This window comes from Rattus norvegicus, chromosome 2 (genome assembly GCF_021556685.1).
Source record: "Rattus norvegicus strain SHRSP/BbbUtx chromosome 2, alternate assembly SHRSP_T2T, whole genome shotgun sequence".
In the NCBI taxonomy this organism is placed as follows: Eukaryota; Metazoa; Chordata; class Mammalia; order Rodentia; family Muridae; genus Rattus; species Rattus norvegicus.
Window position 1 is genome coordinate 178508019 of NC_141535.1, and position 25021 is coordinate 178533039.

Consider the following 25021-nt stretch of genomic DNA (forward strand, 5'->3'; position numbering starts at 1 on the left):
TGCAGAATGTCATCAATCAATGTAGATGAAATAGCAATGATTCAGTAACTCTAAATTGACTCTACAATTCTATAATTTTGGAAAGCTTGCCTTCTAAAAGTGTCAAAATGATTTTTTACTTTTCTATAAACAGAATCTATGCTTCATGGTGTATACATTACATTAGTAAATAAGATCCTAAATTTTTGGCTTCAAGTGGCACGACATGGACCTTACTGAAAAAAGTTTGATTTCAAAAGCAGTGTACCGAGGAGGCAACTTAATGGGCCTTGGCTGCTGAGAGTGGCTTTTATTTTAAAATGAAATTATATCACTTCCTGTACATTAATTAATATGATATGCCTGATTATTTTATCACAATGGAAATATTTCCTGGAAATCTGAAACAAGATTGCTATAGGTAGCTGTTATTTTATGATAATTATACTTTTGTAGGTTTTTCAAGAGAATTTGGAAGAGATTATGACTTAGCTGTATTGTGCCTCTCCTGCTCTCACATACTAGACATCTCAGGAACTCTCCATGCATAATGTAATGCTAACTTTCATGTGTATGATACAAATGGCATTGCCATTGCTACACCACCCCTTCTTCCTATATCTATAGGAGGATGATACATGAGTTATTCAAAATAGCATGTATTTATGGCAAAGATACTAAGGTCAATGTCACTATACTGATAGAGACAAATCAGAAACTGGTTGAACTAAGAGGAACAACCCTTCAAGATTGAGCAGAAATTGACAATTTATGGATAAAGACCACATTGTCTGTAAATATCTATGTGGCAGATGATGCTTTAACATTTGAGACTTCTCACATAACATGCAGGATCATCTAGATTTTGCATAGGAGCATTAGATAACAATTCTTCTAGAAAAATTCATAAACTATGATAAGTAAATATACATGAAAACACCACATGATGCCAATGACCTGACAAGTCCACATCATTTCTGTGGGAAAGGCACAGGCCTGAAAAGACAATGATTGGGTCTTGCCACATATCTAAAGATGATAAGACATAATACCACGTGTGTTTCCTCTCACTGAACTCGTTCTCACTTAAGGTAACTGTAAATATCAACCATGTTTTGATTGCTTGCAAAGTAAAGAAAAAAAGTAATACTTTGTTTGTGGCACTATTAAACTCAGTTGCTTAAACTCTGCTGGCTATCACGTGCAGAATTTTGGCATTTACTGAAATCTACAAAAACATAACTTCACTGACTGAAGTGGGTCGAGATTGAAACATGTCAAATTAAAATTATCCTAGAAGTGAAAAATCTAGTACACCAAATGAAAACATCAGTGGAGAGCCTATTCAATATGCAGTACAGTATATCAGGATAGGAGAAGTAGTGCAGAAATTGAGTCTAAATTTAAAACAGAACAGAATCAGACCATCAGTAGTTAAGACACAACTAAAAACAAAGAACCCCACAAACCTTTGAATCCTAGTCATAGACGAAGATACCAAACATGACACTAAGAGCATAGAGGATATTTTTAATAAAGTTATAGCAGAAACATCTTATGACCTATTGAAAGAGATGTTCACCATCGTACCAGAAGCTGACAGAGTGACAAAAGAACAGGAATAGAATAGGAACTTTCCATGATGGTATTATAGTGAAAACACTACAGAAGAAACATTTTTGTTTCTTTTTTTATTTTGCCAATAATCCTCTGCGTATTTTCTTTTGATGCCTTTTGAGTTAAGTAAATATGTATGTTTTTATTTATATATTCATATATGTTTTATAACGGTAGTTTTATGATAGTCTTTAGATAATGTTTCATGTACCAGAAATTAGCCTTAAAGTCACTATAGATAACCTTGAACTGCAGATGATTCCTTCTCTACTTCTGGATGACAGACGGTTGCAGTAAAATTAACCACAATGCCATATTTATGCAGTTATGGAATCAAACCAGAGTTTCCGACATGCCAAGCAGTGAATTCTTTTCCCTGAGCTATTCTTATTGACATAATATCACAGTACATATGCATGGCTAATGACCACCTTCATGCTCTGCCTCAGTCTTTTGAGGTCTGGAATTTCATGTCTGTGCCATCACAAACAGATATGTGTGAAGTTTAAAAATTACTTTACTTCTTTTAAACCTTTTTATGATTATGAGGAAGGTAACTTACTAGTAATGGCCTGTGAGTTATTTCCTGCACCTGTGTTGTTGAATGATGTATACTCACTTCCCGTAGTTCAGAGAACAGATTATGATTATTATTACATAGATTTTATGACTAATGTTTCTTGATCTGGGTTAAAGAGAGCATTTATTAACATTCTACCCATCTGCAGTCTATGTTGGCAAGTTGTGTTCTCCATGAAAAGTTGGATAGGGGAGAATCTCTCCTTATACTCCCTTAGTTACTTAGCAGAACATGGGGTATTACCCTGGTACCACTATCATCCCCTACAGGTCTTCCTGTGTCTCTTCTCATGACTCTTTTTATGGACTGTTACTTTTTTTTTATACATGTAATGTTCCCCAGAAACCATGTGTATAGACATGGTCCTTAGCTATAATGGGAAAGTTATGGGCTTTGTTGCATAAAGCATGATTCTGGAAATGGAGGAATCTTTGCAGATTATAGTTCAGATACACATCCTAACAAAAACTGTGCTTCTGGTCACCTGGAAATTTGAGCATTCAACCTCATCCTCCAGTTTCCAAAGTCTAGAGCTATTTCCACCATAATACCTTTCCCACCATCATAAACTGTATTTCTTGATTGATCCTCACTGTACTTAATTTCATTGGTTGCTATGTACAGCAATAAAAATTTAACTTACATATTCTTTCCCTCAAAGACAAATAATTCTCTACTAAATAATTCTCATTGATTTATCATTTCTTATCATTACAAAATTATGAAGTCCTAATTTATTATTAGTAATTATATTTATATAATATATTGAAGTTAATATTGACTTGGAGACTCCATGAATGATGACAGTTGAGCTTCCTGGAGAAGGCCTACTGTTTGGCACAGCTGCACAATGCAATGAGTGTATATTTGCAAAGCACAGCCTCGGGGGCTTCATCTCAAGATTGCTTCTTGTGACTGATGTGCCTTATCATGCTTTTTGCTACTTTATTCCTTATAGCTGGCACAGTGTAATTGGTAGTGCAGAAAAGCTCATTGAATGTAGCCTGGTGTGATTACTTTCTAGGTTATAGCTCACTCTACTGGGAAATTTTCCTACAGATCAAAATGAATATGAACTTTCATTAAATAATATGGTTTAGATGAATTAATGATATTATGGAATTCATGATTTGATTTAAACATATGTAGGAAGTTACTGTACTTGATAGAATGCTTTAGGATACTGTTTAAATTGTATTTCCAGAGACATATAATAAAAGTATAATTAAGAACAGAATTGCCCACTTGGGGAATAGTGAGTACTACATCAGTTAGAAAAAGGAGTACACTGACCTTTCATGAATTGCAATCACATAATTGCTCTTGGTGAAAAAATAGGCCTGAGACAAGCTAATAATCAAAGAAAATATTTCATTCTAGTTGCATCTGAGTTCCTAGATCTTGTGATCTAGGGATATGGCCATAGGTTTCCTTGTGCACCATGAAAAGAAATGGTTATAAAGAGTGGTTAGCTCTATGATGATTACTAATTTTACCTGGATAAGACATTAAAAATAAGACATAGGGTAAATGATAATTAGTTTTCTAGGTAAATACAAATTGTTGTCAGCTGAGCATAGGAAAATGTTTACCTTTGTAAATTGCCTTGTTTAAACTTTGTTAATCAATGACAAGAGAATTATTGCTTTGTGGATATGATGAAATTGTGGAAAGGTAGATGGGGAATGGTGAGTTAGATATGAGTTCAAAAGAATAATACATCATCAATAATCCTGTTGGAATTTCCTATTGTATAATAATTTTAATCTGTTTTTGAAGTATAGGTATTTTGATGATTGCTTTTACAGAATATGTAACTCTTGGCTGTGAGGTAATAGTTTTCTTAGATAGAGAACTCTGTCTTAGGTGGTACAAAAAGACTGAGAGAAAAATAAATTAGTCGAAGCTTGCTTGTTGGAGTTTGCTCCATCCATCAAAATGTGTGTATGCATTTACATGTACGGTTTGAGTTTTGGTCCGTACTATCAGTGAGTGAATTTTTATATGTTTATCTGTATGCATGCCTGTATGTGTACGTAGGCATGTTTGAACTTGTAGGAGCTTTGCTACATCCATCAAATATTTACATATGTATGAATATATGCATTTAAATTTGTTGGCACAAGTTTGTTGGAAGTTGCTTCATCCACCAAGAACTTGTGGATGAGTGTGTGCTTTATATTGTTGTGACTCCACAACTCCTCTTTGAATTTTGGAACATATTGTCAGAACTTGGCTTAGACAGTTAACAGTCAGTATCATGTTTGAACTGAGTAGTAAATTACCTACTATCCACAGTTTTTCCTTATGTATTTAAGGATCACTTTCTCTTACTTGCTTTGGAATAAATCTGGGACAGCAGCACTACTGCCTCAGATACTATACATGTAAACTAGAAGGTGTTCTTTAAGTTGAAGTGAGTATCTCATGGACCTACCTTTTCCTTTCCTGTTGAGTTGCCATCATCTAAGTCTGTTCAATTTATTTTTCACAAGTCATATTTTCAAAGTGAGATGGTCTCCTTAGATCTTTCTGAATCCCACTTCCCAAACTAAAGTCCTAAACCATTCCCATTTAAAGGGTTTAAGTACTGATCATGATAGTGAAACATGTAGTTGTAATTAAAAGTCCAGACATGAGAATATTGCTAAATGTTGAAAAATATATGAAGTAGTTTTGTCATCATAACCAAGTATTTTCTCTTATTCCCTCTACATCAATCTTCCCATAAAGCTAACATTTAGGATTCTCAGCTCTAGAAGAAGGTGGAGTTCAAGGACTGTGTCTACTACTTAAGACAACAGGATGTGGCAGATAATTCTAGCCCTGAATCATGCTGAGGCCCATCAATAAGTAGCACATCAAGGCTATCACTACTCCATTTACTGAGCACAGTACTTTTCAGATCCCTTTTTTGAGTATATTCAGACCAAAGAGTTGAAATTTGAATTATGTTGAAACATAGAGTAGAAACTTACCCTTAAGTATCTCCAAAGAAGTACAGAAAGTAAGGAGAGTGGGGATAAAGAAAAAGGACTACTGGACAGAATTGGTGAACAAGCAGGTTTAAGAAAGAAGTTTAATGAACTTTAGATTAAACGAACGCATGGTGATGGGTCAGAAGTTCTAGTAATAATACATGGTGAGATGGGTCCTAAAACTGTTATCTACTTCATTTCCTCCAAGTAGGCCCTACCATGAGTACCCTGGTAAAGGCAGTAAGAGGAGATTTACCTGAACCCATTGCCTTCAGATATCTGGAGCACACATATCTCACTGGCCACAAAGTTCCCTAATGTCAAGATACAATTTACATACATCTCAAAATGCATGATGGCAGGATTCACTGAAGGCTGTTATTAGGAAGTAATTCTGACAATTGGTGTTTTCCCAGGGAAGAATTTTGAGTTAATCACAGACCCGATATCCAGCCTTGTTACACTGGGTTTTCCATAGTTGTAGAGATCAGAGCTCCAGATACTTATCTTTTTCTTTCATTTCAAATTGTTGGCTGCCCTGTTCTCTAGACAATAGTAGATCCTGACCAATATACTACATTTCTAAACAGAGATTTCCATACTGGGCCAGGGAAAACAAAGTCTGAAGTTTTGACACACCTTGGAGAAATGGCAGAGTCTGAAGATCAAGACTGAATGAGGGAATAATCATCATGAATGAAGAGGAAGTGTCTGTATTCTGAATTCCCAGAGTGGAAATTCACAGAGTGTTCATGTATTTGTAAACAGAAATGTCTTCGTTCTTCATATGCTCTCTTCCTTAAGCATGTAGTCTCCATCAAAATAAAATGCAGTTGAGAATGTTCCTCATATACTTTCTTTTTAAGCTAGTTTCCAATCAGCAAAACTTCTTTCCATTCCTCTATATTAGGTACTTGTGTTTCTTAGCTTGACACTAGTTTTGTTTACCTGCCTAGAATGTTGGTTTTGGACTGACCACTACATAATTTCTTCCATTTGTCTTAGGCCTTGTAACTCTTTACTCTCATTTTTCTACTGGATATGCATTTACTTGCTTATAGAACACACATAGCTATTGGCTCTAAGTCTTAATTTGTTTTGAGACTTAGCATTCAAAGTTGGTGAAAGAGTGAGATGCCATGAATTCAGCAATCTGCAAGAACATGCCTTATTTCATCTATCAAAATCCAGGTCACTATTTGAGAAGATTTAAACATGGTTGCTTTATAAAGACATATAGTTGGGGAACCATCATTATTATGTAATCTAGAAACTAGTATCCTTTTTTTTTTTTTTTTTTTTTTTTATTAACTTGAGTATTTCTTATATACATTTCGAGTGTTATTCCCTTTCCCGGTTTCCGGGCAAACATCCCCCTCCCCCCTCCCCTTCCTTATGGGTGTTCCCCTCCCAACCCTCCCACCATTGCCGCCCTCCCCCCAAAGACTAGTTCACTGGGGGTTCAGTCTTAGCAGGACCCAGGGCTTCCCCTTCCACTGGTGCTCTTACTAGGATATTCATTGCTACCTATGGGGTCAGAGTCCAGGGTCAGTCCATGTATAGTCTTTAGGTAGTGGCTTAGTCCCTGGAAGCTCTGGTTGCTTGGCATTGTTGTACTTTTGGGGTCTCGAGCCCCTTCAAGCTCTTCCAGTTCTTTCTCTGATTCCTTCAATAGGGGACCTATTCTCAGTTCAGTGGTTTGCTGCTGGCATTCGCCTCTGTATTTGCTGTATTCTGGCTGTGTCTCTCAGGAGCGATCTACATCCGGCTCCTGTCGGTCTGCACTTCTTTGCTTCATCCATCTAGTCCAATTGGGTGGCTGTATATGTATGGGCCAAATGTGGGACAGGCTCTGAATGGGTGTTCCTTCAGTCTCTGTTTTAATCTTTGCCTCTCCCTTCCCTGCCAAGGGTATTCTTTTTCCTCATTTAAAGAAGGAGTGAAGCATTCACATTTTGATCATCCGTCTTGAGTTTCGTTTGTTCTAGGGATCTAGGGTAATTCAAGCATTTGGGCTAATAGCCACTTATCAATGAGTGCATACCATGTATGTCTTTCTGTGATTGGGTTAGTTCACTCAGGATGATATTTTCCAGTTCCAACCATTTGCCTACGAATTTCATAAACTCGTTGTTTTTGATAGCTGAGTAGTATTCCATTGTGTAGATGTACCACATTTTCTGTATCCATTCCTCTGTTGAAGGGCATCTGGGTTCTTTCCATTTTCTGGCTATTATAAATAAGGCTGCGATGAACATAGTGGAGCACGTGTCTCTTTTATATGTTGAGGCATCTTTTGGGTATATGCCCAAGAGAGGTATAGCTGGATCCTCAGGCAGTTCAATGTCCAATTTTCTGAGGAACCTCCAGACTGATTTCCAGAATGGTTTTACCAGTCTGCAATCCCACCAACAATGGAGGAGTGTTCCTCTTTCTCCACATCCTCGCCAGCATCTGCTGTCACCTGAGTTTTTGATCTTAGCCATTCTCACTGGTGTGAGGTGAAATCTCAGGGTTGTTTTGATTTGCATTTCCCTTATGACTAAAGATGTTGAACATTTCTTTAGGTGTTTCTCAGCCATTCGGCATTCCTCAGCTGTGAATTCTTTGTTTAGCTCTGAACCCCATTTTTTAATAGGGTTATTTGTTTCCCTGCGGTCTAACTTCTTGAGTTCTTTGTATATTTTGGATATAAGGCCTCTATCTGTTGTAGGGTTGGTAAAGATCTTTTCCCAATCTGTTGGTTGCCGTTTTGTCCTAACCACAGTGTCCTTTGCCTTACAGAAGCTTTGCAGTTTTATGAGATCCCATTTGTCAATTCTTGATCTTAGAGCATAAGCCATTGGTGTTTTGTTCAGGAAATTTTTTCCAGTGCCCATGTGTTCCAGATGCTTCCCTAGTTTTTCTTCTATTAGTTTGAGTGTGTCTGGTTTGATGTGGAGGTCCTTGATCCACTTCGACTTAAGCTTTGTACAGGGTGATAAGCATGGATCGATCTGCATTCTTCTACATGTTGCCCTCCAGTTGAACCAGCACCATTTGCTGAAAATGCTATCTTTTTTCCATTGGATGGTTTTGGCTCCTTTGTCAAAAATCAAGTGACCATAGGTGTGTGGGTTCATTTCTGGGTCTTCAATTCTATTCCATTGGTCTATCTGTCTGTCTCTGTACCAATACCATGCAGTTTTTATCACTATTGCTCTGTAATACTGCTTGAGTTCAGGGATAGTGATTCCCCCTGAAGTCCTTTTATTGTTGAGGATAGCTTTAGCTATCCTGGGTTTTTTGTTATTCCAGATGAATTTGCAAATTGTTCTGTCTAACTCTTTGAAGAATTGGATTGGTATTTTGATGGGGATTGCATTGAATCTGTAGATTGCGTTTGGTAAAATGGCCATTTTTACTATATTAATCCTGCCAATCCATGAGCATGGGAGATCTTTCCATCTTCTGAGGTCTTCTTCAATTTCTTTCTTCAGTGTCTTGAAGTTCTTATTGTACAGATCTTTTACTTGCTTGGTTAAAGTCACACCGAGGTACTTTATATTATTTGGGTCTATTATGAAGGGTGTCGTTTCCCTAATTTCTTTCTCGGCTTGTTTCTCTTTTGTATAGAGGAAGGCAACTGATTTATTTGAGTTAATTTTATACCCAGCCACTTTGCTGAAGTTGTTTATCAGGTTTAGTAGTTCTCTGGTGGAACTTTTGGGATCACTTAAATATACTATCATATCATCTGCAAATAGTGATATTTTGACCTCTTCTTTTCCGATCTGTATCCCTTTGATCTCCTTTTGTTGTCTGATTGCTCTGGCTAGAACTTCAAGAACTATATTGAATAAGTAGGGAGAGAGTGGGCAGCCTTGTCTAGTCCCTGATTTTAGTGGGATTGCTTCAAGTTTCTCTCCATTTAGTTTAATGTTAGCAACTGGTTTGCTGTATATGGCTTTTACTATGTTTAGGTATGGGCCTTGAATTCCTATTCTTTCCAGGACTTTTATCATGAAGGGGTGTTGAATTTTGTCAAATGCTTTCTCAGCATCTAATGAAATGATCATGTGGTTCTGTTCTTTCAGTTTGTTTATATAATGGATCACGTTGATGGTTTTCCGTATATTAAACCATCCCTGCATGCCTGGGATGAAGCCTACTTGATCATGGTGGATGATTGTTTTGATGTGCTCTTGAATTCGGTTTGCCAGAATTTTATTGAGTATTTTTGCGTCGATATTCATAAGGGAAATTGGTCTGAAGTTCTCTTTCTTTGTTGTGTCTTTGTGTGGTTTAGGTATAAGAGTAATTGTAGATTCGTAGAAGGAATTCGGTAGGGCTCCATCTGTTTCAATTTTGTGGAATAGTTTGGATAATATTGGTATGAGGTCTTCTATGAAGGTTTGATAGAATTCTGCACTAAACCCATCTGGACCTGGGCTCTTTTTGGTTGGGAGACCTTTAATGACTGCTTCTATTTCCTTAGGAGTTATGGGGTTGTTTAACTGGTTTATCTGTTCCTGATTTAACTTTGATACCTGGTATCTGTCTAGGAAATTGTCCATTTCCTGAAGATTTTCAAATTTTGTTGAATATAGGTTTTTATAGTAAGATCTGATGATTTTTTGAATTTCCTCTGAATCTGTAGTTATGTCTCCCTTTTCATTTCTGATTTTGTTAATTTGGACGCACTCTCTGTGTCCTCTCGTTAGTCTGGCTAAGGGTTTATCTATCTTGTTGATTTTCTCAAAGAACCAACTTTTGGTTTTGTTGATTCTTTCTATGGTCCTTTTTGTTTCTACTTGGTTGATTTCAGCTCTGAGTTTGATTATTTCCTGCCTTCTACTCCTCCTGGGTGTATTTGCTTCTTTTTGTTCTAGAGCTTTTAGGTGTGCTGTCAAGCTGCTGACATATGCTCTTTCCTGTTTCTTTCTGCAGGCACTCAGCGCTATGAGTTTTCCTCTTAGCACAGCTTTCATTGTGTCCCATAAGTTTGAGTATGTTGTATCTTCATTTTCATTAAATTCTAAAAAGTTTTTAATTTCTTTCTTTATTTCTTCCTTGACCAGGTTATCATTGAGTAGAGCATTGTTCAATTTCCACGTATATGTGGGCATTCTTCCCTTATTGTTATTGAAGACCAGTTTTAGGCCGTGGTGGTCCGATAGCACGCATGGGATTATTTCTATCTTTCTGTACCTGTTGAGGCCCGTTTTTTGACCAATTATATGGTCAATTTTGGAGAAAGTACCATGAGGAGCTGAGAAGAAGGTATATCCTTTTGCTTTAGGATAGAATGTTCTATAAATATCCGTTAAGTCCATTTGGCTCATGACTTCTCTTAGTCTGTCGACATCACTGTTTAATTTCTGTTTCCATGATCTGTCCATTGATGAGAGTGGGGTGTTGAAATCTCCCACTATTATTGTGTGAGGTGCAATGTGTGTTTTGAGCTTTAGTAAGGTTTCTTTTACGTATGTAGGTGCCCTTGTATTTGGGGCATAGATATTTAGGATTGAGAGTTCATCTTGGTGGATTTTTCCTTTGATGAATATGAAGTGTCCTTCCTTATCTTTTTTGATGACTTTTAGTTGGAAATTGATTTTATTTGATATTAGAATGGCTACTCCAGCTTGCTTCTTCTGACCATTTGCTTGGAAAGTTGTTTTCCAGCCTTTCACTCTGAGGTAGTGTCTGTCTTTGTCTCTGAGGTGTGTTTCCTGTAGGCAGCAGAATGCAGGGTCCTCGTTGCGTATCCAGTTTGTTAATCTATGTCTTTTTATTGGGGAGTTGAGGCCATTGATATTGAGAGATATTAAGGAATAGTGATTATTGTTTCCCTTTATATTCATATTTGGATGTGAGGTTATGTTTGTGTGCTTTCATTCTCTTTGTTTTGTTGCCAAGACGATTAGTTTCTTGCTTCTTCTAGGGTATAGCTTGCCTCCTTATGTTGGGCTTTACCATTTATTATCCTTTGTAGTGCTGGATTTGTAGAAAGATATTGTGTAAATTTGGTTTTGTCATGGAATATCTTGGTTTCTCCATCAATGTTAATTGAGAGTTTTGCTGGATACAGTAACCTGGGCTGGCATTTGTGTTCTCTTAGGGTCTGTATGACATCAGTCCAGGATCTTCTGGCCTTCATAGTTTCTGGCGAGAAGTCTGGTGTGATTCTGATAGGTCTCCCTTTATATGTTACTTGACCTTTTTCCCTTACTGCTTTTAATATTCTTTCTTTATTTTGTGCGTTTGGTGTTTTGACAATTATGTGACGGGAGGTGTTTCTTTTCTGGTCCAATCTATTTGGAGTTCTGTAGGCTTCTTGTATGCCTATGGGTATCTCTTTTTTTAGGTTAGGGAAGTTTTCTTCTATGATTTTGTTGAAGATATTTACTGGTCCTTTGAGCTGGGAGTCTTCACTCTCTTCTATACCTATTATCCTTAGGTTTGATCTTCTCATTGAGTCCTGGATTTCCTGTATGTTTTGGACCAGTAGCTTTTTCCGCTTTACATTATCTTTGACAGTTGAGTCAATGATTTCTATGGAATCTTCTGCTCCTGAGATTCTCTCTTCCATCTCTTGTATTCTGTTGGTGAAGCTTGTATCTACAGCTCCTTGTCTCTTCTTTTGGTTTTCTATATCCAGGGTTGTTTCCATGTGTTCTTTCTTGATTGCTTCTATTTCCATTTTTAATTCCTTCATCTGTTTGATTGTGTTTTCCTGGAATTCTTTCAGGGATTTTTGCCATTCCTCTCTGTAGGCCTCTACTTGTTTATTAATGATTTCCTGTGTTTCCCTAAGTGTGTTCATGTCTTTCTTGAAGTCCTCCAGCATCATGATCAAATATGATTTTGAAACTAGATCTTGCTTTTCTGGTGTGTTTGGATATTCCATGTTTGTTTTGGCGGGAGAATTGGGCTCCGATGATGGCATGCAGTCTTGGTTTCTGTTGCTTGGGTTCCTGCGCTTGCCTCTCGCCATCAGATTATCTCTAGTGTTACTTTGTTCTGCTATTTCTGACAGTGGCTAGACTGACCTATAAGCCTGTGTGTCAGGAGTGCTGTAGACCTGTTTTCCTCTCTTTCAGTCAGTTATGGGGACAGTGTGTTCTGCTTTCCGGCGTGTAGTTTTTCCTCTCTACAGGTCTTCAGCTGTTCCTGTGGGCCTGTGTCTTGAGTTCACCAGGCAGCTTTCTTGCAGCAGAAAATTTGGTCTTACCTGTGGTCCCGAAGCTCAGGTTCGCTCGTGGGGTGCTGCCCAGGGGCTCTCTGCAGCGGCAGCAACCAGGAAGACCTGTGCCGCCCCTTCCGGGAGCTTCAGTGCACCAGGGTTCCAGATGGTCTTTGGCTTTTTCCTCTGGCGTCCGAGATGTGTGTGCAGGGAGCAGTCTCTTCTGGTTTCCCAGGCTTGTCTGCCTCTCTGAAGGTTTAGCTCTCCCTCCCACGGGATTTGGGTGCAGAGAACTGTTTATCTGGTCTGTTTCTTTCAGGTTCCGGCGGTGTCTCAGGCGCAGAAGTCCTGCCGCTCCTGGGCCCTCCCCCACGGGAGCCCAGAGGCCTTATACAGTTTCCTCTTGGGCCAGGGATGTGGGCAGGGGTGAGCAGTGTTGGTGGTCTCTTCCGCTCTGCAGCCTCAGGAGTGCCCACCTGACCAGGCAGTTGGGTCTCTCTCTCACCAGGTCTGGGAGCAGAGAGCTGCTGCGGGCCGGGATCCGCGGGTGTGGGACTTCCGGTAAACACAGACCGTTCCTCCTAGAGAAATTCTGCTTCCGTGTCCCAAGCTCACCAGGCAGCTTTCTTGCAGCAGAAAATTTGGTCTTACCTGTGGTCCCGAGGCTCAGGTTCGCTCGTGGGGTGCTGCCCAGGGGCTCTCTGCAGCGGCAGCAACCAGGGAGACCTGTGCCGCCCCTTCCGGGAGCTTCAGTGCACCAGGGTTCCAGATGGTCTTTGGCTTTTTCCTCTGGCGTCCGAGATGTGTGTGCAGGGAGCAGTCTCTTCTGGTTTCCCAGGCTTGTCTGCCTCTCTGAAGGTTTAGCTCTCCCTCCCACGGGATTTGGGTGCAGAGAACTGTTTATCTGGTCTGTTTCTTTCAGGTTCCGGCGGTGTCTCTGAAACTAGTATCCTTTTAATCAGAGCTTTGGTAGATTCTCATAATTTTCAGGCAGCAGATTGATTTATTGCCTCTATAGATTTGTTGGCCTTGATTTAAGCAAATTGGGAAATTGGAAATTGACTTTCCTTAGGTTGATGAAGAATTTGAACATTTTCTTATTTACATTTTTACTAGTTGCCTACCCTATTTTGAAAAGCTTCATTTTATTTGCTGTGAGGGGGACACTTTTTCTGAATGAATGAGATTCAGTATGTTATTTGATAAGAAGTGTCTAATGCTGATCCAGCTATTTTCCATATGCCCAAATATTAAGTTGTGGTGCTAATAGTTTCCTTTTGAATATGCCCATGTTTCAAGACTAAGGACAATGGTTTTTATCACATAATTCTTCAATAACACTTTCAGAGCTTCTTAATTGGGGAAAACTGAGGATTTTATTGGAAGCACCAAGAGTTAATATTTCATAATCACCAAGAGGTGAAGTGCCTGTCTGTCTGTCAAAACTGACAAGGTTCCTGGATCTGGAAGTTCCTATACTTTCTCCTAAGGCTTCATGTTGTGAATTTCAAACACCAGAAACTAAACAGTTGGGGTTACAGGTAAAGACTCTATAGTCTGACAGGTCTAGCAGGTAGAAGGTTTAGTTTGTATTCCTAGGATGAGAAGGAAATCTTAAAACTTTTGGATGCCTTTTCTCTGAGTTTACTTTTATGCTTAATGAAACATAGAGAAGTCTTCACAAAAAGACCTTAAAATAAGATGGAAAGAATGAGTGGAAACAGCTGGATGATATCATCACTTTTTAAAGAGAATAGGTAGCCTTTTCATTTTTCAGGGGTCTTTGAAGAATAAGGAACTGAGTTAGACACCTCGAATATTACTTAATTCGAAACATGCCGTGAATCATCACTCAGTCCACCTATGGGCAAGTTGGTAGTCTTAAATATAAAGATGAGGACCAGAACTTTTTCCAGGATTTTATGAAGATGATCCACAAAAGTTAAATACTGGAAATGAAATATCTACAGAGTTCACCCAGAACTGATTCAGATAAATTTTTAGAAATTATTGCTTTTGTCAACTGTGGAAGTCCTTAATGCCCAGAACACCTCCAAGAGTTTGGCAATTCCTTATTGTTGTAGAAGATGGTTGTAAACTGGAAAATATCATCCTGAGTGAGCTAACCCAATCACAGAAAGACATACATGGTATGCACTCATTGATAAGTGGCTATTAGCCCAAATGCTTGAATTACCCTAGATCCCTAGAACAAACGAAACTCAAGACGGATGATCAAAATGTGAATGCTTCACTCCTTCTTTAAATGAGGAAAAAGAATACCCTTGGCAGGGAAGGGAGAGGCAAAGATTAAAACAGAGACTGAAGGAACACCCATTCAGAGCCTGCTCCACATGTGGCCCATACATATACAGCCACCCAATTAGACAAGATGGATGAAGCAAAGAAGTGCAGACCGACAGGAGCCGGATGTAGATCGCTCCTGAGAGACACAGCCAGAATACAGCAAATATAGAGGCGAATGCCAGCAGCAAACCACTGAACTGAGAATAGGTCCCCTATTGAAGGAATCAGAGAAAGAACTGGAAGAGCTTGAAGGGGCTCGAGACTCCAAAAGTACAACAATGCCAAGCAACCAGAGCTTCCAGGGACTAAGCCACTACCTAAAGACTATACATGGACTGACCCTGGACTCTGACCCCATAGGTAGCAATGAATATCCTAGTAAGAGCATCAGTGGAAGGGGAAGCCCTGGGTCCTGCTAAGACTGAACCCACAGTGAACTAGTCTATGGGGGGAGGGCGGCAATGGGGGGAGGGTTGGGAGGGGAACACCCATAAGGAAGGGGAGGGGGGAGGGGGATGTTTGCCCGGAAACCGGGAAAGGGAATAACACTCGAAATGTATATAAGAAATACTCAAGTTAATAAAAAAAAAAAAAAAAAAAACCTGAAAAAAAAAAAAAAAGGAAAAAAAAAAAAGAAGATGGTTGTAGAATAGTCTTGCTAGACATAGCATCACCTTCTTCATTTTATAGTGCACATGAAATGTGTAGGTGATCCTTAGTTTTCTGATTCAGGTGTCTCCCTTGGGATGGAGACAGGGTGCCATGCAGTGTTGTGTCGTGCTTTTACAAAGTGAGCAGAATCTGATTGTCTCTGTGCTCCAGGGTTAATGCAATCTTTCTTCTTGTAGGTATCCTGGGAACACATGAAGATGCACCCAGGTTCATTGTCATAACTTTTCAACTCTTCCCAGCCAGGTCTGTTTCCTCTACTCTTATTAGACATGCTTTTGTTAAATGACATCTATTTTTGAGTTGAATGACATTCATGTTCCCAGTGTCCTGTTTGCAGTGGCTTTACTATTTTGTGGCATTGCTCCTGAGTAAATATACGACATTGAGATTGGTATCACCCTTCATAAATCAGTAATGTCTCAGTCAGTGTCTAATTGCTGTGAAAAGACACAAAAGGAATAGAAATTTAAAAAAAACATTAATTTGGGTTTATTTGGAGTTTTAGCATTTGGTTCATGATAACTATGGGAGGAACAAATTAGCACACAGCCAAACAGGATGCTGGAACAATAGCTAATATTTTATCCATGGATATCAGGAAGAGTGAAACTGAGTTAACTTTTATACCATGCAAGTGACATAGTTCCATTGACAATGACACACCTATTACAACATGACCACAAGTCCTGATTCTTTTCAAACAGTGCCACATTCTGAAGAATAATCATTCAATATATGAGTATATGAGAGCCATTCATTTAAAAAAGTCTAAAGTGCTTTGAAATTTGCTTCTTTCATACAGGAAAATGCTAGCCTTTTCTTAGAATTTTTTTAAGATTTAATTTTGAGGCTACCTTAGTTACCATTCTCACTGTTGTGACAAAATATTTTTAAAAAAGCAACATAAGAAGGCAACTCTAGCTCAGACTCTTAGAAATGTAGATAAAAAAGCCTAAATTGTCCACCTCCTCTTACAAGGCAAGACTTCTAGTAGAGCGAATAAAACAACAAGCAAGCCATAATATTTCAACCTATAACTTTTCTTCCCCACATGATTTTCTGGGGGTAAAATTGGTGCAGAAATTGTGGGAATGGTTAACCTGCTTAAGATTCATTCCCTAAATGAAAGCCCAACACTGACATTGTTTGTAGAGCAAGGAATAGTTGCTGGATAGCCCAGAGAACTAGTATAGAACCAAACACAACAGGCAAAAAAGTAAATGAAATGATTAATAATGATATTCTACTATACTTATTCATCAGTGATAATTGATTTCAAGCCCAGTCACTATGGGTAAGAGGCTTGCTATGGGTACTGATAAAAATAGATGCAGAAACACACAGGCAAACATTAGGAAGAAGATAGGAAACCCAGTGAGAGGGAAGAGGGATTGTAGGAGCTAGAGGAAGTCAAGGACACTGAAAGAAACTCCACAGAATCAGACAACTGAAACCCATAGTGTCTTCCAGATACTGAACCTTCATATGTGGATCATTCATGGCAGTGATCCTCAGCACATATGACATAGTGCGTAGCTTGATCTTCTTGTGAGATTCCTAAGATTAAGTGAGGAAGTTACCTCAGTCTCTGTGGTGTGCCTTTGATAGTCTTTTTCTTTACTGGATGGCCTTATCAAGATTTAATAGAAGAGTCTTCAATCTGAAATTCCATGTCCAGATTATATCCTTTGAACCTAGAACTTTTTTGAAGAGAAAATAAAGAGTATATAGGAAGGTGGCCAGTAAAACTGGAGGGGAGAGACTAAAAGGAGAGGAGAGAGGCAGAACTTCAATTAGGTTGTAAAAGAAATAAAATTATAATTACTAAAGATTTTTATAAAAGCAACTGAAGGAAGAATTTGTGTTTCTTCACAGTTTCAGTGAGAGTGTATTATATTAATAAGATTATCGTTTCAGGATCATGTAACATTTGGACTCTTGGAAGAGGCGATGAAGGAATGATAGGGTTTTTTTTTGTTGTTGTTGTTGTTTATTTGCTTGCTTGCTTGCTTTTTTTTTACTTGAACAATTTATTATCTTAGCACAAGAATAAGCTCCAAAATTAATGTGCATTTCCTACATCAGTTTACTGAATCTAAATTATCCCTCAGAGAATTGTATGTTTAGGATTTCTAAAGTCACTTAAAGTAAAAGAAAATAGCCATCATATAAACAGTATACATATTATTTATAATATTATTCACATACTGAATGGTAGCTGATATGTTGACCAGAGTGAATTATCTCCACAGTATTTTATCATCATAATTCTCTCAATGATTTTTATTCTGAGTTTGGGAGTTATATATATAAATAAATGCCAATTCCTCCAGATCAAGGCTGCCTTTACAGCACTAAGATGTTTTATCAATTCAAAAATTATTACATATGCAGAAAATATTCAGTAGATAAGAATTGTTAAATTACATGGACGTGAGCTTTTAAATACTCTTTTAAATATATTTATTCTTTTAATCTAATTATATATGTGTGAATATGTTATGTGAGTCCAGGTGCTTTATAGGCCAGGAATAAATGATCTTCCCTCCCAGGAACAGAAAATACAAGTAATCTAAGCTCACTGATGTGGATGCTGGAAACTGAACTTGTAAAATTGACCCCTCTCTCTACCAGAGCAGTATCTACTCTTAACCATTGGCTACCTCTCCATCACCTTGAACTTGACAGTTCTTAAAACATGATTACATGTTTTTTGGTGTACATAAGTACTGTCTAGAGAATAGAAGATACATTAGGCATCTCTCTGACATGATCCCTTTTCAGATTTCTATTAACTGAATCACATGGAATTAATGTTGAAGAAATTCACATATCAAGGAATGAGTACTTAACACTGCCATATCCACAAGATACATGAAGAGTCATGGAGAGTTATGAAGCCAGGACAGCTGCTTGACACAGTTCTAGCAAAGCATTACTACAATCACTGTCCTTCTATTTCTAAATGTTTTGGTTGTGGTGTCTCTGTATTGCATGGTTTAGGATTATGCATTTATTGTCTTTTCCTGATAACAAAAAGTTATGTCTAAGTTCTTTTAGGAAAATCCTAAAATTAACTTTATCTGACCTGTATTTGAAAGTGTTCATTATGGATCGGAGATCAATAAGGAAAGATTAGCACATGCTCTTGGAATCTTTTTATGGAATCTTTCTCTGAGGAAACTCAAATGGTATAATTGATGCATATCAAATAGAGGCAATTTACAAACTGGGACTGGCCAGGAATAAAGATGATAAAGTAAAGGTCCCTTTTTATTATAATATATTAGAAGTCTCAAAAATGAAGTTTAAAGATGGGGGTGGGGTCATAAAGGGTACACTCCTGAAAGAATAAATTTCAGTAAATAAGATATCTTGACTAAAGTAAAAATACCCTACTTTATAGCACAGATTATGAAACATAGTAAAAGAAGTCACGGAATAGGTTTTGTTATTCATTAAAAGAAAAGTTCAGATGTTCCCCCCCCCCCCTCTCTCTCTCTCTCTCTCTCTCTCTCTCTCTCTCTCTCTCTCTCTTTGCTTGTAGGCATTCAAAGAGCACAAATTGCCATCCAAATCACATTTTGTCATATACTAAATGTGTTTGCTTTGCAGGTGATATTTCTTGGATACTTTAAATTCATAAGTCTAATAACAATCTTTTTTTACTTTCTTTGTACTTTCTATTAGTGACTGAACTGATAAATACTGGATATGTAATGAAAAGTCAAATATATAATCTATATCACTAAGATAATCAACATTCTGTCTTTGTTCTGTATAACCTGTATAATAAAGAATCTCCTTATTGGTAGTCTGTCAGTTTTGAGATTCTCTGGACCATCACACCAGAGTCACTCCATCCTCTAGCTAATTCCTTATCTCTCTGTAGGCTACATTTTCAACCAAGTCTGTCTAACTCTCCTTTCTGTGATGAGGAATCACCCTCATATCTTGTAACACCTCTGACAATAACTGACATCTTATTTTATGAGTGGCAATACTGAAGTCTAAAGGAGAAATAACTTGCAGAAAAAACTGAGACTGAGTTGAGATCTGCACTGAAACCTGTGATCTCATTCTGCTTCACACCTGAGATGATCATAAGCTATTGGCCCTGCCCAATGTCTATGGCTTCAATCTGAGGCTGTAGCTTTATTTAACTCTGCATCTTCCTCAAATTCATCACAGAATCCTTGTTTCTCTTAGACTTCAAACATCCACCTGAAAATATACATTGGTCTCTTTCTTCAATAATATCTCCTGCTTCCTGTGATCTAAGTCTCAGTGTCAGGGACATATGTGTTCAAAGGACAAAATGTGAATGTTTATCATGCTACATACAATTCCTTTTTTATTGGGTATGTTTTATTTACATTTTAAATGTTATCCCTTTTCCTGGGGATAACATTTTCCCATTTATAAACCACCTATCCCATTTGCCCTCCCCCTACTTCTTTGAGTGTGTTCCCCCACCCATCCACCATCCCCATCCTGCCTCACCAAAAGTGCATTCCCCTACACTGGGGCATGGATCCTCAGCAGAACCAAGGGCTTCTCCTCCCACTGGTGCCCAACAGGGCCATCCTCTGCTACATATGCAGCTGAACCCATGGGCGTGTCCATGTGTACTCTTTGGATGGTGGTTTAGTTTTGGGATCTCTGGTTGATTGTTATTGTTATTCTTATGGGGTGCAAACACTTTAAGTTCCTTCAACATTTTCTCTAACTCCTCTAATGGGGACCCCTTTCTCAATTTAATGGTAGGCTGTGAGCATTCACCTCTCTATTTGTCATGTTTTTTCAGAGTCTTTCAGGAGAGAGCTATAACAGGCTCCTGTCAGCCTGCACTTTTTAGCATGAGCAATACCATCTTTCTTTGTTGGCTTATATGTATATGGGCTGGAGCCCAGGTGGAGCAAGTTCTGAATGGCCATTCCTTCAGTCTCTACCCCAAACTTTTTTGCATTATCTCCTCTTATCAATGTTTTTGTTCCCCCTTCTTAGAAAGATTGAAGCATTCTCACTTTGGTAATTCTTGAGCTTCATGTGGTCTGTGGATTGTATCTTGGTTAATCAGATCTTTTGTCTAATATGCACTTATGCATGAATACCTACCATGTGTGTTTTTGTGATTAGGTTACCTCACTAAGGATGATATTTTCTAGTTCTATCCATTTACCTTTAAATTTTATGAAGTCATTGTTTTTAATAGCTGAGTAGTTCCCATTTTGTTAATGTACCCCATTTTCTGTATCCATCCCTCTGTTTAGGGATATTTAGGTTGTTTCCAGCTTCCGGGTATTATAAATAAGGCTTCTATAAACATAGCGGAGCATGTGTCCTTGGTATATGTTGGAGCATCTTCTGAATATATGCCCAGAAGGGGTATAGCTGCGTACTCAGGTAGCACTATTTTCAATTTTCTGAGGATACACCAGACATTTCCAGAGTGGTTCAACCAGGTTGAAATCCTACCAATAATGGAGGAGTGTACCTCTTCCTACATATTCTCAATAGCATCTGTTGTCACCTGAGTTTTTTTACCTTAGCCACTCTGACTGGTGTGTGGTGGAATTGCAGGCTTGTTTTTATTTGCATTTCCCTGAAGAGTAAGAATGGGGAACATTTTTTTAGGTACTTCTCATTTATTCGATATTAATCCACTGAGTATTCTTTGTTTAGCTCTGTACCCCATTTTAATAGGGTTATTTGATTCTTTGGAGTCTAACTTCTTGAGTTCTTTGTATATATTGGGTGTTAACCCTCTGCCAGATGTAGGAGTGGTAAATATCTTTTCCCAATCTGTTAGTTGGCATTTCTTCCTTTTGAAAATGTCCTTTGCCTTACAGAAGCTATACACAATCTTATGGGATAAAATGGAAGCAATGATCACAGGAAAATTCATAGCTCTGAGTGCCTCTAAAATGAAACCAGAGAGAACATACATTAACAACTTGATAGCACACCCATAAGCTATAGAAAAAAAAGAAGAAAATATATTCAACAGGTGTAGATGCCATTAAATAATCAAACTCAGAGTTGAAATCAACCAAGAAGAAAATTCTATACAATGAATCAACAAAACCAGTAGCTGATTCTTTGAGAAAACCAACAAACTAGGCAGACCCTTTTCCAGACTAACCAGATGGCATAGAGTCAATACCAACTTAACAAAATCAGAAATGAAAAGGAGACATAAAAGAGAGACTGATGAAATTCAAAAATTTTCAGATCCGACCACAAAAGCCTATACTGAAAAAACCTGGAAAATCTGGAGGAAATATACTTTTTTAGAGAGATACCGGGCATCAAAGTTAAATCATCACCAGAAAAAAAATTTAAACAGTTTAAATGTTAAAGAAATAGAAGCAGTCATTGAAAATCTCCCAGCCAAACAAAGCCCATAATAAGGTGGGTTTATTGGAGAATTCTATCAGTCCATCAAAGAATATGTAACACCAATACTCTTCAAACTATTAAAGAAAATATAAACAGAAGAAACTCTACTCAAATTGTTCTTTGAAACCACAATTACACTTATTCTTAAAGCACACAAAGACCCAATGAAGATAGAGTACTTCAAACCAAAGTTACCATTGATGCAAAAATACTCAATAAGTTGCTCACAAAATGAATCCAAGAACACATCAAAATGATCATTCAACTTGGTCAAGTAGGCTTCACATTAGGGATGTAGGAATGGATCAATATTATGAAATGCATCATTTTAATCCACTGCATTAACAAACCAAAAAGAAAAAAAATACATGTTCATCCCATTATAGGCTGAGAAAGCATTTGACCAAAGTCAACACCATATCATGATAAATATCTTGCAAAGATCAGAAATTCAAGTCCCATACTTAATCATAGTAAAAGAAATATACACCAAACCAATAGCCAAAAGCAACATAAATGGAGAAAAACTTGAAGCAATACCACTAAAATCAGGGACTAGATTCCATACCTATTCAATATTGTACTTGAAGTCCTAGCCAGAGTAATTAGATAACAAAAAGATGTCAAAGGGATACAGATTAGAAAGGAAGAAGTAAAAAAAATCACTATTTGCAGATGATATGATATTATACATAAGTGACCTCAAAAATTCCACAAGAGAACTCCTATAGCTGATAAACAACTTCAGGAATGTTGCTGGATATAAAATTAACTGATATAATGCAGTAGCCTAACTCTACTTAAAGGATAAACAGCCTGCAAAACAAATTAGGGAAACAAACACCCTTCATGATAGTCACAAATTATATAAAATAGGTTGCAATGGTTCTAACAAAGCAAGTGGAAGATCTTTGTGACAAGAACTTCAGACCTCTGAAGAACGAAATTAAATAAGATCTCAGAAGATGAAATTAAGTTACATGCTTATGATTTGGCAGAATAAATATATTAAAAATGGCCATCTTGCCAAAAGCAATCTACATAATCAAGGCAATGCCCATCAAATTTCCAAGTAAATTCTTCATAGAGTTAGAAGGAACAAATTGCAAATTTGTTTGGAATAAGAAAAAATAAAGGATACTGCAAACTATTCTCAACAAAAAAGAACTTCTAGGGGAATAATGACTCCTGAGAAGTTCAAGCTGTATTACAGAGGAATCATGATAAAAACTGCATGTTATTGGTACAGAGACAGGCACTTAAATCAATGGAATGTAATTCAAGACCTAGAAATGAACCCACACACCTGATTTTTAACAAACGATCTAAAAGCATGCAGTGGAAAAGGGACAGCATGTTCAAAAAATGGTGCTCCATCAACGGGTTCTCATCAGGTAGAAGAATGCAAATCAATCCATTTTTATCCCCTTGTAAAAATCTCAAGTTCAAGTGGATCATGAACCTCCATATTCAACCAGGTACACTGAAACAAATAGAAGAGTAAGTGGGGAAGAACCTTAAACACATAGGCTCAGAGTAAAAATTCCAGAACAGAACAACAGTGGATTATACTGTAAGATCAAGAACTGACAGCAATGTATAAAAACAAAAAAGTGAAAGAAAGAAGGAACAATAGAGGAGACACCGCCGGAACCTGAAAGAAACAGACCTGATAAACAGTTCTCTGCACCCAAATCCCGTGGGAGGGAGAGCTAAACCTTCAGAGAGGCAGACAAGCCTGGGAAACCAGAAGAGACTGCTCCCTGCACACACATCTCGGACGCCAGAGGAAAAAGCCAAAGACCATCTGGAACCCTGGTGCACTGAAGCTCCCGGAAGGGGCGGCACAGGTCTTCCTGGTTGCTGCCGCTGCAGAGAGCCCCTGGGCAGCACCCCACGAGTGAACCTGAGCCTCGGGACCACAGGTAAGACCAAATTTTGTGCTGCAAGTGACCTGCCTGGTGAACTCAAGACACAGGCCCACAGGAACAGCTGAAGACCTGTAGAGAGGAAAAACTACACGCCCGAAAGCAGAACACTCTGTCCCCATAACTGACTGAAAGAGAGGAAAACAGGTCTACAGCACTCCTGACACACAGGCTTATAAGACAGTGTAGCCACTGTCAGAAATAGCAGAACAAAGTAACACTAGAGATAATCTGATGGCGAGAGGCAAGCGCAGGAACCCAAGCAACAGAAACCAAGACTACATGCCATCATCGGAGCCCAATTCTCCCACCAAAACAAATATGGAATATCCAAACACACCAGAAAAGCAAGATCTAGTTTCAAAATCATATTTGATCATGATGCTGGAGGACTTCAAGAAAGACATGAACACACTTAGGGAAACACAGGAAAACATTAATAAACAAGTAGAAGCCTACAGAGAGGAATCGCAAAAATCCCTGAAAGAATTCCAGGAAAACACAATCAAACAGTTGAAGGAATTAAAAATGGAAATAGAAGCAATCAAGAAAGAACACATGGAAACAACCCTGGATATAGAAAAGCAAAAGAAGAGACAAGGAGCTGTAGATACAAGCTTCACCAACAGAATACAAGAGATGGAAGAGAGAATCTCAGGAGCAGAAGATTCCATAGAAATCATTGACTCAACTGTAAAAGATAATGTAAAGCGGAAAAGGCTACTGGTCCAAAACATACAGGAAATCCAGGACTCAATGAGAAGATCAAACCTAAGGATAATAGGTATAGAAGAGAGTGAAGACTCCCAGCTCAAAGGACCAGTAAATATCTTCAACAAAATCATAGAAGAAAACTTCCCTAACCTAAAAAAAGAGATACCCATAGACATACAAGAAGCCTACAGAACTCCAAATAGATTGGACCAGAAAAGAAACACCTCCCGTCACATAATTGTCAAAACACCAAACGCACAAAATAAAGAAAGAATATTAAAAGCAGTAAGGGAAAAAGGTCAAGTAACATATAAAGGCAGACCTATCAGAATCACACCAGACTTCTCGGCAGAAACTATGAAGGCCAGAAGATCCTGGACTGATGTCATACAGACCCTAAGAGAACACAAATGCCAGCCCAGGTTACTGTATCCAGCAAAACTCTCAATTAACATTGATGGAGAAACCAAGATATTCCATGACAAAACCAAATTTACACAATATCTTTCTACAAATCCAGCACTACAAAGGATAATAAATGGTAAAGCCCAACATAAGGAGGCAAGCTATACCCTAGAAGAAGCAAGAAACTAATCGTCTTGTCAACAAAACAAAGAGAATGAAAGCACACAAACATAACCTCACATCCAAATATGAATATAAAGGGAAACAATAATCA

At 38.0% G+C, this 25021-nt stretch overlaps 1 protein-coding gene across 1 annotated transcript; it reads left to right on the plus strand.

Moving 5' to 3' along the window:
- The first annotated feature begins 205 nt into the window (after window positions 1-205).
- Window positions 206-20621, plus strand: LOC147996368 (uncharacterized). The gene is made up of 5 exons (XM_087638619.1): window positions 206-254; window positions 12293-13265; window positions 14366-14469; window positions 15475-15541; window positions 18083-20621. The coding sequence occupies exons 1-2, from the start codon at window positions 206-208 to the stop codon at window positions 13258-13260; spliced, it is 1017 nt and encodes a 338-aa protein (XP_087494745.1). The 3' UTR covers window positions 13261-13265; window positions 14366-14469; window positions 15475-15541; window positions 18083-20621.
- The last annotated feature ends 4400 nt before the right edge of the window (window positions 20622-25021 follow it).

Excerpts from the sequence above, each read along its gene's own strand:
- LOC147996368 (XM_087638619.1), top strand. The coding sequence starts at position 206 with ATGGACCTTACTGAAAAAAGTTTGATTTCAAAAGCAGTGTACCGAGGA. Across the intron at positions 255-12,292 it reads AAAAGCAGTGTACCGAGGAG|GTCTTCAGCTGTTCCTGTGG; the intron begins GCAACTTAATGG and ends TCCTCTCTACAG.